The sequence below is a fragment of the Cyprinus carpio genome, chromosome B22 (assembly GCF_018340385.1).
Source record: "Cyprinus carpio isolate SPL01 chromosome B22, ASM1834038v1, whole genome shotgun sequence".
NCBI classification, from domain to species: domain Eukaryota; kingdom Metazoa; phylum Chordata; class Actinopteri; order Cypriniformes; family Cyprinidae; genus Cyprinus; species Cyprinus carpio.
This window is the reverse complement of record NC_056618.1, coordinates 14791126-14808689: the sequence shown is the minus strand read 5'-3', so window position 1 is coordinate 14808689 and position 17564 is coordinate 14791126. Positions and strand designations below refer to the sequence as shown.

The 17564-nt window shown below is 35.0% G+C and overlaps 1 protein-coding gene across 1 annotated transcript in view; it reads left to right on the top strand.

Annotated features, from left to right (window-relative positions):
- The window catches only part of LOC109079690 (lysine-specific demethylase 4B-like), a 60011-nt gene extending 44931 nt beyond the window's left edge, over positions 1-15080 (top strand). The window contains exons 15-25 of the mRNA XM_042749508.1: positions 583-690; positions 854-909; positions 1028-1136; positions 4814-4999; positions 5072-5239; positions 6103-6234; positions 8958-9121; positions 9273-9419; positions 10362-10482; positions 12520-12612; positions 12804-15080. Coding sequence (XP_042605442.1) covers positions 583-690; positions 854-909; positions 1028-1136; positions 4814-4999; positions 5072-5239; positions 6103-6234; positions 8958-9121; positions 9273-9419; positions 10362-10482; positions 12520-12612; positions 12804-13151 — 1632 coding nt within the window. The 3' untranslated portion in view covers positions 13152-15080. The remainder of the gene's footprint in view (positions 1-582; positions 691-853; positions 910-1027; positions 1137-4813; positions 5000-5071; positions 5240-6102; positions 6235-8957; positions 9122-9272; positions 9420-10361; positions 10483-12519; positions 12613-12803) is intronic.
- Positions 15081-17564: the final 2484 nt, after the last annotated feature.

Genomic DNA, 17564 nt, shown 5'->3' with positions numbered 1-17564 from the left:
CTACATTATTATTTTTTTAAAGTAACATACGCTAGTCAATCGTACATACTACGTTTAATTTATTTTAGTTTAGTTTGTTTTTACTTTGTTTTATACTTTCGTTAGTGCTTTTTTCCCCTTTATCCTGTTTCTTTTTGTTTGTTTGTTTGTTTGTTTGTTTTCTTTGGTTTTGTTCTTCCAATTGTTTCTTTTTGGTTTGACTTCTGATTTTTGTTTTAATAAACTGTTAGGGTTTTATTTTATTTTTTTTGCTCTCTTATTTTGTTTCTTTCATCTTGTATTCATTTTGTATTAAATGTAGGTGAATAAAGTTGTTTTTTAATGGAAAATTACAAAACCTGTTTATTTATTTTTTTAATTCCATATGTTTGTTTGTGCTTATTTTCTTAGTTTTTTTTTTTAAATTTATTTTAAATATTAGTTTTTTTTACTTATTAATCAACTAATTCTGAATCCACTTTTCTGGAACTTTTTTTTCTCATCAAACTATTTATCTTTGTAAATAACGTACACTGTTGAAACGTACAAAATATGTTTAATAAACAAATAAATCTGAATGCACTTTATCAGTTTGCTTCCTAGACGGCTAAGTTTGCGTTCTCGTTCCTCTCAGGTTGTTACGGCGTTAATCCCGACACGAAACAGGAGGGCTGGATGTGTTCTCGGTGTACTGCAGCTGAATGGACAGCCGTAAGTATCGCAAACACCTTTCACGCAAACGTAGATTAGATTAGAGTAGCTATAAGTCATTTATATTAACAATGACTGTCCACATGTAAGTCTTAAGCAGAAATCTGTGCACTAATAACGTCTTGTTCGTTATTGTGTTCATTGGTGTTGTTCATCGTCGCAGGCCTGCTGTTTGTGCAGTTTAAGAGGAGGAGCTTTGAAGAAAACCACAGATGACAGGTCTAATATCTCAAACTCTGTTTCTCTCATATCGCATGTCAATTACGAGAAGCTCCGCAGCATCTGTGCATGCTCTGAACTCTGCATATAAACCGTGCGTTTGGTGTCCCGTCCGCAGGTGGGTTCACGTGATCTGCGCCGTCGCTGTGGCCGAGGCTCGTTTCGTTAACGCTGTGGAGCGAGAGCCTGTGGACGTGACGGCCGTCCCTGACACCAGGAAGAGTCTGGTGAGTCGAGGCACACAGATGAAATGACAGTCCTCCTGTGTTTCTGCTTCCTTTTATACTCTGCTTTCGTTCACTCTCTCGTTTGCGCCTCCTTTGATTTGCTCCTTTGTGTCTGTTCTTCTTTTTCATTTTTCCGTTTGTGCTTTATTTCTTTCGTTCCTTCTGTTTTGTTCATGTTGTAGTTTCATTCATTTTCTACTGTTGTTTTCAGTTGTTTGTTCTTTCTGTTCCTTACTTGGCCTTTCATTTGTTTTTCAACTTTTTCTTTTTTTCTTTTCTTTTTGTTCATTATTGTTTTCTTTCATTCTTCTCTGTATTTTTTGGTCAGTTGTTTTTTCGGACTCCCAATCGGGGTTGTGAGTTCGGAGTCTGCTTTGGGGGGAGTGTATTGTTTGTATCTTTTGTCTGTTTTTTGTTTGTATTTTCATTTATTGGCCTTTTTAATTATGTTCATTATTTAGTTTATTTAGTCTTATTTGTTCTTTCACTCTGTATCTTTTGTCTGTTTTTTGTTTGTATTTTCATTTATTGGCCTTTCTAATTATTTTTTTCTTATCTTTTTCATTTTTGTTGTTTTTATGCTTTTTTTGTTACATTGGTTTATAATTTTCTGCTCATTTATTTGTTCTGGGTTTGTTTTTTGTACTTTTGTTTTTTGTTCATTCTTTTTTTAGTCAATTTGAACATTTCGTTTGTTCTGTTTCATTTGTGCTATTGTTTTTGTTCACACCCAAAATTTTTTTCCCCTTTTTTTTTTTTTGTTTTTATGTTTACCTTTTATTTGTTAATAAGTTTTTCTTTCCTATCTTATCTTTTCTGTTTTGTTATTGTTCTTTTTATTTTTACATTTTAGTTCATACATTTTTCACTCGTTTTTTTTTGTTCTTTCATTTGTTGTTCATACCTAATTTGTTTTTCTTTTTTTGCTTTTATTGATTTTTTCCTAATTTGTTTCATTTTTGTTTTTTATTCCTTGTTTTTCTTTCATTTGTTCCGTTTCAGCTGTGCATTTGTTTTTTCTTTTGTTTATTGCTAATTTGTGTTTTTCTTTTTTGTCTCTTTCATGCTTCAATTATTCTTTTGTTTCTTTCTGTTTTTCTTTAGTTTATTCTTTTTTGTTCAGATTTAATTTTTTCTGTCTCTTGTTCTCATTTTTCTTTTTGTTTGCTTTTTTAGTTTCTTATTCTTTTGTTGGCTTCTACTTTTTTCTTTTTTCATTAATTCCCAAATTTTTCATTCAATCATTAGTTTGCCTTCTGTGTTTTCATTTGTTCATTTGTGTTTTTTCATTTACTTTTGTCTTATTAGTTCTTTCACTCCGTTTCTTTAGACTGTTTTTTCTTTGGTTTGTATCTTGATGTTTTCTTTTGTTGTTTCGCAGTCATTCTCTCTTTCTCAGGGGATATGATGCATTATTAATGATGTGCAATGCTTGAATAATCCGGTGTCATTCCTCACTGTGCTAAATGAACTGCATTGATTATATAGGCAGGTTTCTCCTCCTCCGCCACACATCTGAATGCTGCTCAATGCGTCAGCACAAACACACAACCCAAAGCAACTTCAGACATGAAAAACATGCTATAAACCTCTCATACTGTTCATACATCTGACTTCAGCTTCCATTCGCCATTAGCAAGCAGAAACACACAGGTTTGCTGGAAATCAGTGCCAGTAACGAAAGAACATCAAGCATTTAGTCTCGTTATTTGCACAGTTTCACTCTAGAACAAGAAACAGCATTGTATTGTAGATTAAAAGGAGGTCGCTTTATCTTCCCGCTCGCCATGACACAAAATGGATGCTGGCTCTTGATGTAGGAATAAATAACTGGGAGCTGGATGCTCGTAAATCACACATTTTTTTTCCCTTCTCTTGTCCGTTGGCCTGTCTTGCGATCAATCCCTGGCGCATGATAAATCAGAGGCTTTCACCGGCCGATGAAATATTTCCGAGCCGGCGCCGCATCGAAAGGCCGTCGTACATTACGGCCGCTTGGCCACAGGGGGTTGAAATGAAGTATTGACAATTTAATAAAGAATTTTTATTCCTGTCGATATTCCTCTGTGTGTGTGTGTGTGTGTTTGGAGGTGTTTATGCGGAAATGGAGGAGAAGAGTTAGAGAGACGGGGATGAACGGACACAACATGTTTCCATTAGAGAGGATATTTGCAAAGATGCTGAAATATCAAGTGCACTGCATTGTAAATACACTCTCGTGCCACAAATTCGGACCTAATTTCTGCATCTTAAGTCAACGCGGAATCAAAATGGACTGTTTGTGTGAACATTTCTGCTGTTCACTTTATTAGTAAATGTTCATCTTTGTAATCTTTCATCGGAGCTGCTGCTGCGCTCTTGAAATTACTTGCGTTTTTAGCTGACACGTGGAAATAATGTTAGCCAAGAGCCAAATAGCTGTTTAGCATTGGCATTCGGCTCAGGCGCCGTTCTGGTATGATGAGCTCACTTGTTTCATTTAATATCTGGTTTATTACTGAATGTCTGCTTTTTGGTGTTTTCCTTCATTTGCTTGGTGTTCGTTCATTTGTTTCGTTGCTTCTGTTCTCTTTTGTTTTGTTTCTTTATTTCTTTTATTTGTATTTTTTTATCATTATATTCTTAATTTGTTTTTCAGTTCTTTCTTTCATTCATCTTTTATCATTTTTTGTTTTGGTTCTTTTAGCTCACTTTCTACATTTGTTTTTCTTTTTTATATATTTGTTTTTCTGCTTATTTCTTTTGTTTGTGCTTTTTTTTCTCTTTAGTTTTGCTTTATCATTCATTCTTTGTTTTTTTCCTTTTATTCTTTTCAGTTTTTTCTGGTTCTTTTAGTTTTTTTCCATTCTACTTTTGTTTTCCTTTTTTTCTTAATTTTTTTTCTTTTAGCTCATTCCCTCTACTTTTGTTTCCATTAGTTCATATATATATTTTTTTAGTTTTTATTCCTTTGTTCATTCTTTTGCTTGTGCTTTTTCTTTCATCCAATCTTTATTTTGCTGTTTATTTTCTGTTTTCTTTATTTTATTCATTGTTTGTTTCATTCATTCTTTTCTCTATTTTATGTTTCATTTATTTTAGTTTGTTTCTTTCTCTATACGTGTTTTCATTCGTTTATATGTTTGTTTGTTCTTTTTGTTTCTATTTCTTTAGTTTGTTCTTTCATTCTTCCGTTTGTGTCTTTTCTTTTACTACTTGTTTCTTAAACTGTTTTCTTTTGTTCTTGTTCTGGCTTCTTCTTTTGTTTTGTTTTTTCTATTTATTTTTTTTTTATTCTTTTTTGTTTGTTTGTTTTTACTAATTTGTTGGTTTGTTCTCCATTTCTGTTTGTTTATTCCAATTTTCCTTGTTTTTTGTCTTTTTTTTTAATTCTTATGTTGTTGTTTTTTGGGGGTGTTTATACTTTTCTAAAATTTACTCTTTGTGAAGATCTTGGATGTTTTATTGTAGTTCACACAATAATGAATGTTTGCATTTATAATGTTTTTATTTTAAAAAAGGTGTTCTTTTTTAAGCCGTTTACCATTAGCCTAATTGCTATATAGCACTGAACTCCCATTCGGCCTTGGCTCCAGTGCCCTTTTCCTGATGGATAAAATCACATTTCGTCATGATGGAAGTTTGTCGTGTTACAAAGTTGCAACTCAAGTTTCATGTTTCCTCGTTACGATTTGCAGAAGTGCGTCTACTGTCACAAGACGACCAAGCAGATCTTCGGTGCGTGTATCCAGTGCTCGTTGGACAACTGCTCCACATCCTTCCACGTCACCTGCGCCCTCCTCGCCGGAGTCGTCATGAAGCCGGCTGATTGGCCGTACGTGGTGTCCGTCACCTGCCACAAACACAAACAGACCAATCAGAAGGTGCGTAGCTGCTATAGAAGGGATCTCAGTGCACACGGTGATCCTCAAACTGACGCTTTGCCTCTGCTGCAGGTCAAAAACCGCTCCCGCGAGCTGTCTTTAGGTCAGGAGGTCATCGGCAGAAACAGCAATGGATGGTTCTATCGCTGCACCATCACCGGCATCGGCACGCAGAACTACTACGAGGTCAACTTTGATGACGGCTCCTACTGTGATAATGTCTTCCCAGAGAACCTGCTGGTGAGAATGATTTTTCATTATTATGGTGATCATGGTTGCCAAGTTGCTTTGGTCTGGAACCCCATTTCCACCACTAAATAGAAAACGTAATTGCAACTTTTGATCTCACAATTCTCACTTTTTCTTCCCATTGCGAGTTTACATTTCACAATTCTGACTTAGAATTGCGAGATATAAACTCAGAAAAAGTTTACATACATATATAAACAAACTCGCAATTGCGAGAAAAGAATAGAATTGCGATGGAAAAAGTCAGAATTGCATTATAAACTCACAATTGTGATAAAAAGTAAGAATTGTATGGAAAAGTCTAAATTGCATTAAATGAAGTTGCAATTGCAGGAAAAAAGTTTGAATTGTGAGGAAAAAAGTCAGAATTGCATGATATAAAATCGTAATTCTGTGAAAAAATTGTCTGAATTGTATGAAAAACTGAGGAAAAGTCAGAATTCTGACTTTGTAACTCATGAGTTTACATCATGCAGTTCTGTGGGGAAAAAAAGTCAGAATTGTGAGATAATTGGAAACAATTACCCTTTTAATGCAGTGATGGAAATGTGCTTCTCTACACTTTGGCGAATTTGTTTGGCTCATCCAATCAGATCTTAGAGATTGTGGTTACTGAAACATTAATCATGGGGGGAAAAATAAATAAATAACTGTAATGTCTGGCATCTTGTGGCTTATTGTGGTCTAAAATGCATAGGTCTGGTCCTGGATGCTGATTGGTCGAAATCTAGATTGGCTAAATCTACCTCTAGTTTATTATGGTTGGCCTCAGCCCATTAATCGGCTCATCCAATCAGATTTTAGAGCTACAACTGTCTGTTTGATCCATCATCTGTTTGATTTCTCTGTCCCAGAGTCACGACTGTCTGAGGAATGGCCCTCCAGAACTGGGCGAATTCGTGGTGGTCAAGACAATCGACGGACGGGTTCTCAACGCTTCTTTCATAAAGGAACATGTCCACCGATACCTACCAGGTAACTACGACGTCTAAAATTTTTATTTGTATCATTTATGCCTCATTTTACAACTATTATATAAAGATAAATCAGTTTCAAACCAAACCATTTCATTACTTTCTTTGATTGTTTTACTGTTTGTTTTCCACTGTATTATAGTTAATTGTATATTATTATATTTTATTGTTTTGTATATAGTTAAGACCCATAGTGACACAATATTTAGGTCAAGAATCTTGTTCAGCTTTCTTGTAACTCCACATCTCATCCGAGTCTTTCAGGAGTCCCACATTTGGTGCAAAGTTCGCTTTCCTCGTGCACAGAGCAGCCGTATTGAGCGGAAGGGAGCCGAGACTAAATTAAAAACAAAAAAATAAAAATATGCAGATCATGCGCAATTTATATATATTTATATATTAAACTAATCATATGAATTGAGATGGACTGCAGACTGCGAGAGTAGACTGCCATTCATCTGCTATTTCACACACACACACCACTCCTCACAGGAAGTGCTTTTGTGTTCTTGTGCAGTGATGGGTCAATGTTTTAATTCACATCTGGGTCACATTTGAATGGAAAAGTGACTCCGAAACTACCAGAAAGCTTAACTGAACATGCTTTTCCAGTTTTTCCCCCTCCTAAAATGAGTGCTTACCCAAACTATGTTAATACCATTGTTTGACACAGTTGTATGAACCTGTTTTTGCTTCACGTCAAATTCTTTCTCTTTTAAAACTCAAACCCCCACACACACACAGTGTTTTATTGCTCGGCTGAACTCTTGAGAGACTCCTCTATCAGCAGTAACGAACCGCTTGATTCTCTCCTCCGCCACAAGACTTCCATTATTTATCAGATCCGTGATGAGTCATGGCACTCGTAACAAGTGACGATTGCTTTCCATGACGTCACTTATACCTTTGCAAGATGCGACAAACGCTCTCCCACTCGCTGCGGGCGATCTGTAACTGGATGCCTGTAAGTCTGACAGGTCTTGAAGCCGTTGGGAATTGATCTGGAATAGGGTGTTGAATAGCAGACTGGGTTTGAAAGTATTGCAGCTTGATGTTATTGTTGGATGCGCTTCCAATCAAAAATCTAGAAGATTTATAAGGAATGTTCTCGGGTTAAACTGCAGTTTTTTTTTTCTGTTCTCATCAACAGCAGTGATAACAATTAGCCATTAGATTTTGCATTACATGAATCAATGTGGATTGGCATGTGTGTGTCCAGGACATGTGCCCTACATTTTATAATAAAAATAATAATTTGAATAGTTGTACATATTTAGATTCATCTATATACACCTGTATATTCATTTCATATCATTATTTATTATTATTGTTTTTATGTGTTTTTATGTTTCTTCTTTCTATTTTTCTTTTTTTTTTATATTTTCTTTTTTTTTTTTTTTCTTTCATTTTTTTTTTTCTTTTTTGTATTTTTGTTTTTTTTTGGGTTATTCTTATTTTTATTTTGTTGGTTATTATTTTTTCCTAATTATTTTATTTTTTTTTTTTTCTTTTTCTGTTTTTTTTTTTTTTTTTTTTCTCTTTTTGTTGATTTTTTTCTTTTCATTTTTCATTTTTTTTTTTTTTTTGTTTCTTTGTTTGGATTATTTTCTCGTTCATGTTTTTATATTGTGTTTTATGGTTTTTTTTTAATTATTTATATACTTGTCTTTTGTGTTTTTTGTGTTTAGTATTTTATGTGTTTGCTATTTGGTTGTATTGGTGTTGTTGTGTGTTTCTTTATTATCATTTTTTATATTTTATTGGCTATTTTGTTTTTGTTTTACATTGTTTTTTCATATTGTTTTTTTTCTTGATCCTTTGGCACATTATTGTTTGTATTTTTTATTTGGTGTTATATAAATTCTTGTCGGTTTACTTTATCTTTTTTTTATTTGTTTTTGTTTTTTTTACTGTATTAATTTTTTTCTATTTTTTGTTTTATTTTTTTTTTTTTTTTTTCTTTTTGACTTTTCATTTTTTTTATATAATTTTTTATCTTTTTTTTTTTTTTGTCCAATTTTTTATTTTGCTGTCTTTATTTTCTGTTTTCTTTATTTTTATTCATTGTTTGTTTCATTGCATATCTTTTCTTCTATTTTATGCTGTATCTCTTTTAGCCTGGGCGTGTCCTTCATCGCGGATGGCTATCGTGTTTTCCATTCTGCTATGTTTGTGTGCTTCTTCTTTCTGTTTCCTCTATTTCTTTTAGTTGTGTTCGTTTCATTGCTCCGCTTTGTGTCTTTTCTTCCTTTGGCTTACTTGTTTCTTACACTGTTTTCTTTGTGCTTGTTCTCTCTGGCTTTCTTTTTTGTTTGTTTTTCTATTTATTTTTTATATTATTTTTTGTTTGTTTGTTTTTACTAATTTGTTGGTTTGTTCTCCATTTCTGTGTGTTTATTTTCCAATTTTCTTTTGTTTTTTTTTGTTATTTTTTTATGTCCTTTGTTGTTTGTTTGTTTTGGGTTTTTTCTACTTTTCTAAAAGTATTTCTTTGGTGAAGATTTTGGATGTGTTATGGTAAGTTTTTTCACACATAATAAATGTTTTGGTGCATTTATAATGTTTTTATTTTAAAAAAGACGTTCTTGTTTTAAGAGATGTTTACCATTTATAATAATAGCATATATGCACTTGAACTCCTCCCCTTTGGTGCCTTGGCAATCCAGCTGCCCTTTTTCCACAGATGGATATAATATCACATTTCGTCATGAGTGGAAGTTTGTCGTGTTACAAAGGTTTGCAACCTCAGTTTTCATGTTTCCTCTGTTAAACGATTTGCAGAAGTGCGTCTACTGTCACAAGACGACCAAGACAGATTCTTCGGTGCGTGTATCCAGTGCTCGTTGGAACAACTGGCTCCACATCCTTCCACGTCACCTGCGCCCTCCTCGCCGGAGTCGTCATGAAGCCGGCTGATTGATGGCCGTACTGGTGTCCGTCACCTGCCACCAACACAAACAGACCAATCAGAAGGTTCGTAGCTGCTATCGAAGGGATCTCAGATGCACACGGTGATGTCGCTCAAACTGACGCTTTGCCTCTCGCTGCAGGTCAAAAACCCGCTCCCGCGAGCTGTCTTTAGGCAGGAGGGTCATCGGCAGAAAGCAGCAATGGTTTGTTTATATCGCTGCAAAAACCATCACCGCATCGGCACGCAGAACTACTCTCGAGGTCAACTTTGATGAACGGCTCCTACTGTGATAATGTCTTCCCAAGAGAACGCCACTGGTGAGAATTATTTTTCATTATTATGGTGATCATGGTTGCCAAGTTGCTTTGGTCTGGAACCCCATTTCCACCACTAAATAGAAAACGTAATTGCAACTTTTGATCTCATCACTTACTCGTTTTTTCCCATTGCGAGTTTACCATTTCACAATTCTGACTTAGAAATTGCGAGATATAACACTCAGAAAAAAGTTTACATACATATATAAACAACTCGCAATTGCGAGAAAAGAGAATAGAATTGCGATGGAAAAAGTCAGAATTGCATTAATAAACTCACAGCAATTGTGATAAAAAAGTCAAGAATTTGTATGGAAAAGTCTAAATTGCATTAAATGAAGTTGCAATTGCAGGAAAAAAGTTTGAATTATGAGGAAAAAAGTCAGAATTTGCATGATATAAAAATCGTAATTCCTCTGTGAAAAAAAATTGTCTGAATTGTATGGAAAAACACGGAGGAAAAAAGTTGAATTCTGACTTTGTAACTCATGAGTTTGTACATCATGCAGTTCTGTGGGGAAAAAAAGGTCAGAATTGTGAGAAACAATTACCCTTTTAATGCAGTGATGGAAATGTGCTTCCCAAAACTTTGTTAAAATTTTTTTCTCACACACAACAAAACCTTAGAGATTGTGGTTACTGTGGAGGTACGAATCAGAAACATTAATCATGGGGGAAAAAAATAAATAAACTAAATAACTGTAAATGTCTGTGCATCTTGTGGCTTATTGTGGTCTGCAAACGGCATAGGTCTGGTCCTGGATGCTGATTGGTCGACACGATCCTAGATTGGCTAAAATCTACCTCTAGTTTATTGGTTGGCCTCAGCCCATTAATCGGCTCATCCAATCAGGATTTTAGAGCTACACACTGTCTGTTTGATCCATCATCTTTTGATTTCTCTGTCCCAGAGTCACGACTGTCCTGAGGAACGGCCCTCAGAAACTGGGCGAATTCGTGGTGGTCAAGACAATCGACGGACGGGTTCTCAACGCTTCTTTCATAAAGGAACATGTCCACCGATACTACCAGGTAACTACGACGTCTAAAATTTTTATTTGTATCATTTATGCCTCATTTTACAACTATTATATAAAGAGTAATCCATTTCAAACAAAACCATTTCATTACTTTTTGTTTTACTGTTTGCTTTCTACTGTATTATAGTTTCACTGTATTATAGTTAATTGTATATTATTATATTTTATTGTTTTGTTTTGTATATAGTTAAGACCCATAGTGACACACAATATTTAGGTCAAGAATCTAAGTCTTTGAGTCAGCTTTCTTGTAACTCCACATCTCATCCGAGTCTTTCAGGAGTCCCACATTTGGTGCAAAGTTCGCTTTCCTCGTGCACAGAGCAGCCAGTGATGTATTGAGCGGAAGGGAGCCGAGATTAATGGGAAAACGAGAAAAGTAGGCAGATGTGGCGCATGGGGGATTTATGGAGTTTGTAGATGAAGCTTATGAGGTGTGATGGACTGCAGACGGCGAGAGTAGACTGCCATTCATCTGCTATTTCACACACACACACCACTCCTCACAGGAAGTGCTTTTGTGTTCTTGTGCAGTGATGGGTCGATGTTTTAATTCACATCTGGGTCACATTTGAATGGAAAAGTGACTCCGAAACTACCAGAAAGCTTAACTGAACATGCTTTTCCAGTTTTTCTCCTAAAATGAGGCTTACCAAACTATGTTAATACATTGTTTGGCACATTGTATGAACTAGTTTTGCTTCACGTCAAATTCTTTCCCTTTAAAACTCAAACCCACACACACAGTGTTTTATTGCTCGGCTGAACTCTTGAGAGACTCCTCTGTCAGCATTAACGAACCGCTTGATTCTCTCCTCCGCCACAAGACTCCATTATTTATCAGATCCGTGTGAGTCATGGCACTCGTAACAAGTGACGATTGCTTTCATGACGTCACTTATACCTTTGCAAGATGCGACAAACGCTCTCCCACTCGCTGCGGGCGATCTGTAACTGGATGCCTGTAAGTCTGACAGGTCTTGAAGCCGTTGGGAATTGATCTGGAATAGGGTGTTGATTGCAGACTGGTTGAAAGTTTGCAGCTTATGTTATTGTTGGATGCTCTTCCAATCAAAAATCTAGAAGATTTAAAGGAATGTTTTGGGTTAAATGCAGTTTTTTTCTGTTCCATCAACAGCAGTGATACATTAGCATTAGATTTTGCATTACAGAATTCATGTGGATTGATGTATTGTCAGGACATGTGCCCTACATTTTATAATAAAAAATATAATTTGAATATTTTGTACATATTTAGATTCATCTATATACACCTGTATATTCATTTCATATCATTATTTTATATGATTATAATTATTTAAAATAATATAAAAATAAATGGACATGTCTTTTTATATTATTTATAATTGATTTAGTGTAATATTTTATACGCTTTTAAATTACATTTGTATTTTATTATATATGTGTAAATGAGCATTTTATATAAATGTAAATATATAATACATATTTAAATGTTAAATATATTTTTTTCATTTCATTATTTTACATATAGAATTATTTTTACATTGTAATATAAATAATTTTTATTATTAATATGTATTAATATTAAAATATTAATATAAATTAATATTACTATAATATGTGTGTGTGGCTTGTGTGTGTGTGTGTGTATATATATATATATATATAATATATATATATATATAATATATATATATATATTATATATATATATATATACGCATATTCATTAATATATAATTATACATTTATATTAAATATAATAATTATATTTAATACACACACACATATAATTGAGTGTTATATTTAAATATTAAATTATTTATATATATATATATATAAATTTTTTTTTTTTTTTTTTTTTACATTGAACAGATTTTCAACAAATTTGTTTTTGTTTTTGTATTTATATTTTCTATGTGCTATATATGGCCGTCAAGCAAACTGACACAAAAGCTTGGAAATGATGCTAGTTAGTTTTTGTGGTTACAAAGGTGGTTACAAGAAAAGGATCTGAGGTGTCTAAACTGCCTGTATTTCTTTCCAGGTGGAGTTTCAGGATGAGACACAGATCTTACTGAAGCGCAGCGAGATTCACTCTCTGAACCAAGAGCTGCCTAAGAGGGTCATGTCTCGTCTGGTAAGCGCTTTTATTCACTTCAGGCCAAGTACCGTATGTTTCTTCACACAGAATTCATCAATGTGAAGCCAAAGTGCAGGTTTAACATTTTACTGCTTTTGTGGTTTTTCAAGCTAACAGTCTAGTTGGGGTCCATTTGGAGAGTTATGACTGACATCGCTGAACGATTATTATCTTTTTTTTCTTTTCAGCAGGCAACTGTGAACCAACAGCAACCTCAGGTGCAACCGTCAGACGAACCTCTGGCCGCAAAACGCCCACGTCTGCCAACACCGCCACCCACACTAGCCATTGAGCCCTCGGTGCTACCTCCACAAATAGTCACCGCTTTCCTGCCCGCTAGTATTACTCCAAACACCAGCACTGCCCCCTGCCTGCCTCCCCCCACATCACTTCCTGTTTCCACACCCACACTTCCTGCCCCGGAACCCAGTGAGAGTTACACCCACAGCTCCAGCTACATAGCCTACATGGAGTCTCTCCTCAACTCGGACTTTCCTCCAGAAGAGGGCGAACATGGCGTTGAGCCGATGTATTGAAGTGCTGTTAAGCGCTACCAGCTATTTGTCAATGCTTCATACAGACTTTAAATTCATCCACTGCATGTCTTTGTTTCATTTATTCGCTGTTGTGCTAATCTGAATCTCCCACCAATGAATGGTGCACGTGGGACACATGCGTGTCATTATAGACTGAAGCCGAAACAGACCCAGTACATAGCCTTGGGGGATGCCGCACTCTTACGACTTTTTCCACGATCTTTGCTCTGGTTCTTTCACTAAATGGAAAGAGCCGCCATACGTTTTCAAATGGGATAATCATTCACTGTATGTGCTGTTAAATTTATACCTGATTTTTTTCTCAAACGAGTGCTAAATATTTTTCTAACTCAAGCCAAAACATCATGCAACCCGGTCACAGTTCAAATAGACAGTCTATTTCTGTACAGTTTCAGGTATTTTTCTCTGTACTCAAGTGTTCGGGGGGGAGGTCACAGGAAGAGTTTTAGCTGGGCTCATGGGATTTAACAAGTATTTAAATGTCTTTTGTCACATATAGGTTTAAAATATTTGTATAAAGAAAATCAATTATGGCAGCATCAGAAGCTACAGTTTTCAGTTAGTGTACACATTTGTGTTAAAATAGGTTTGTGCGTCTCCATGTATCCTTCTATAATCAATGATAAAAAAAAAAATTCAGCCACAGATTATTTGTTTTTGTAGCATACTTGGTAGACGTTGATATTGAATACTATTCACCTTGTCTGTTTTTTTTTTATTTTTTTTTTTTATGAATTACCGTTGTTGTTATGATTATTATTTTTATTGATTTTTATTTTGGTGAATCTTTGCAACACAATGTCGAAATATGAAAAAAAAAAAAAAGTTGAATATCATTTTTATTCAAGAGGTTGAAGTGGCGTACATTTAAGCGTATAGTCATAGGTGATATTAAACAGATACGCAATCCGCCTTCTCAAGGTGCTATAGAGGTCTTAGACTACTGAGGGGCGATCCAGGTCAAGTGACATACAATGAGGTGTACATACTAGACGTCCTGCTCACGAATTGGAAAAATTTTCTTCAGTGTAACTTCTAATCTTATCAAATGCCATGTCACATTCAAATAAAGGGTCTGGTTGTCGCTTTGGATTTCTTTTCTCCTTTTTGTTGTTTGCCCATCCTTGTTTCATTTTCTGATGTGAGTGATTATCAATCGGCACACCTCCTTCGCCGGTATTTGTGGGTTCATCATCCATATAGCATTGAGAAGTTGCTTCAGCGCCCCTCGATTGATTTGTTATAGACTGAAGCCAAAACGTACCCAGTACATAGCTTTGGGGGATGCGGCACTCTTCAGACCCTTCCCACAATCCCTCACTCCCAATCCTTCTCTAAAACGAAATAACGGCCAAATATTTTCAGATGGAATAATCATTCACTTAAGCATGCCAAAGATTTTGGAGAATTGTTAAAAATGCAAGATAAATTAATACAATGAAAGTCCCCAGATGAAGTTATTCAAATATTAAGTTGACAGCCCTTCTTTTTCTATATATTTGCTCATACATCATGATTTTTTTCTTACTATTATTCCTCCTGCTTTCATTTAGCATGTCTAATAACATAATAACATTTGAATTACACCTTTACGTATGAATTGAGTATGAAACTCATGAGTGCATCCTCTCTCCTTCTGTTCAGTGTGACAACCACCATTCTCATCTCAACCCTGTTTGTTGTTTTCCGCCTGCCAGTGATGCCTACGGCCGCTCTGACACCAGACGCAGTGTGTCGATGGCATTTGTACTCCTCTGTTTCTGGGGTTTCTGCTTTGCATTAACAGAAATGTCACGAGGGGCAGGTTTAATGAAATAACCCACCACAGCTTGCATACTGATGATGGTAAATGTTTATCTGTGCAGAAGTACTAGGAAAGATTCTAATAAAATGTGAAGTGAAACAGTGCTTTGTGTTTGACCGTATTTATTTCCCTGGGAAAGCAATAAAAACCTGGTTTAAATAATACCAGTAAAAAATAAGTATGAATGAATAATAAATAGGTAATTGTAGTAATAATCAATAAATAATAAAAAAAATAACAAACAATAAATAAAATAAATCATAAAAAAAAAAATAAATAAAGACAAATAAAAATAAAAAATAAATCTATTTTTCTAAAAAACTTAAAAATGTAATCAGCTTGGTTTGTTCTTATATACAGTACTATGTGATTTCCGATTTGTTAGCAAATTATTTTTTTGAATTGGTTTTTGTAATGAATCACATGACCCAGTTTACAAATTAGTTACTTTCCCTAAATGCTTCTTCAAACCCTTATCCAGTAATCACAAACAATTGTAATGGTCATGAAAATCAATTGACCTATAACGAGCTTTGGCTCTTGAAAATGTGGTGTTTTTATAAATTGCTCTCTGGAAAGTAGTTTTCTAAAGTTCAGAGGTCAGTAAATTGCTGCTTATTCATTTCAAACGATCACAAAAGAAAAGATTAAAAGCTTTTCTCGAGACCAGAGCCATTAAAAATAAACCATTATGAAAAAGTACCATGAATCATCCGAGGCAAAAAGATTAATCTTTTTAGAGTCGTTCTGCCAAATCGAAGCCTCGTTGACATTTAGCCACTCTAAATGTGCCTTTATCTGATTAAAAACCAATCGGGCTTTTAAAATATCGGCTAATTGTTTCACACAACTAAAATGAAATGTCGGTTAGGATTTGTTTGGTGCCACTGTAGATCCCATAATGCACTGCGCACGCCGTCGTAACACTTGCACACAAACCCTGTTCATAAAGTTATGAATCCTCCTATGCTCTGAGATATTTCGAGAGACAGGTGCCTCCATAGGGGCCAAACTGAAGAGATGTGAAATGACACCTGCGCTCATTACCTGCTGCATATCTTCATTAGTTCCATGTGTGTGTGTAAGTTCAAGCTCAGATGACTTAAATGATAACCCACCAGAGCATGACGCGTATCAAAAAAGCACAGCTGCGCCTCATAACAGAACAGGAGACGAGAAATAAAGCCGATACTAAAGACATAAGTAGCTTCTTATGGAAGTGCTTTGCATAAATAGACACATTCGGAGGACACGACAGAATTCATGAGAGTCACTGGGAGTCATTTGCGTAATCAGGTCTGAAGTGATCGTTACACAAGCAGTTATTTCTGTTTCTTTGCTAACAAAACCAGACAAAACCAAGTTGAGCTTCTCTGCAGCAACACAGAGGAGTTTCCTTACTAAATTAATATTGCATTTTGAACAAATCGGGTGATTCAATGATTCACTGATCCATTCATAAAATAGCATTTCTTGAATGAATCAAGGGGGGGAGACGATATGAGAAACTTTATTTCATGATATATAAATATATATATATATATATATATAGCCTACACACACGTACATAGTTATTTTTATATTATTATCCCATTATTATTAATAATCCCATTATTATCCATCTAATGAACACTTGATAATAACTGTGGAACACACTACACTATTTATATACTACACTTATTATCTAACACACATACTTAGTGTACACTTAAATTATTATTTTTTTGCACATAATATACCTGTACATACATAACTGCTCATTGTAATATATCTGCCATACAATTGTCAATTTGTATATTGTCATTCCTTACCTACTGATCTGTATTTTTTTGTATTTTTTTTATTCTTTTATTGTGTGTTTTTTGTTCTGTCGCTGTCATTCTGTTGCACTGCGGAGCTTCTGTCACGAAAACAAATTCCTCGTATGTGTAAACATACCTGGCAATAAAGCTCATTCTGATTCTGATTCTGATTCTGATATAAAAATGAACAAATTACAAACTATATGAAAAATTACACATTAAATATTAAATAAACTTGTTTTTCTAATACAGTAGGTTTAGTAGGTTGTATACTTTTTTTTAACATCTTTTGTCTGATTAGCACTAATGAGACAGACAGGTATTTAATTAGGCTGCTGTCCCTTTAAGACCGAATGAATATAATACTGACACATATCTGGTTTTCACCCACTTTTTTACGTTCACTTAAGTCATAACTGACTGTATTTACGTGAGATACTCCACACGACTGACATTTTGACAGCTGTGTGTGTATTTAACAATTAAGGTGCAGGCAGCTACTGATCGCAGGACTGGAATCGCGTGGTCACGCGCGGCCAAGAAAATGCTTCTGTGTGTCTGTCATTCAGTGCAGGGGCGCCCCCAAGGGGTGGCCGTATAAACTCTGGCCACCCCTGTGGCCACCCCTAGGATGATTTGCAGTGGCAACTATTAATTTAAATGCAGAATGTAAATTCACAATAGTTTAAGAAGGGGAAAAAAAAGCACCTGCTGCAGCCGCCAAAAAAGATTGCAGATTGGCGCTACCAGAGTAGCTGCCCTTTCCCGTCCAAACAAAACACAGAG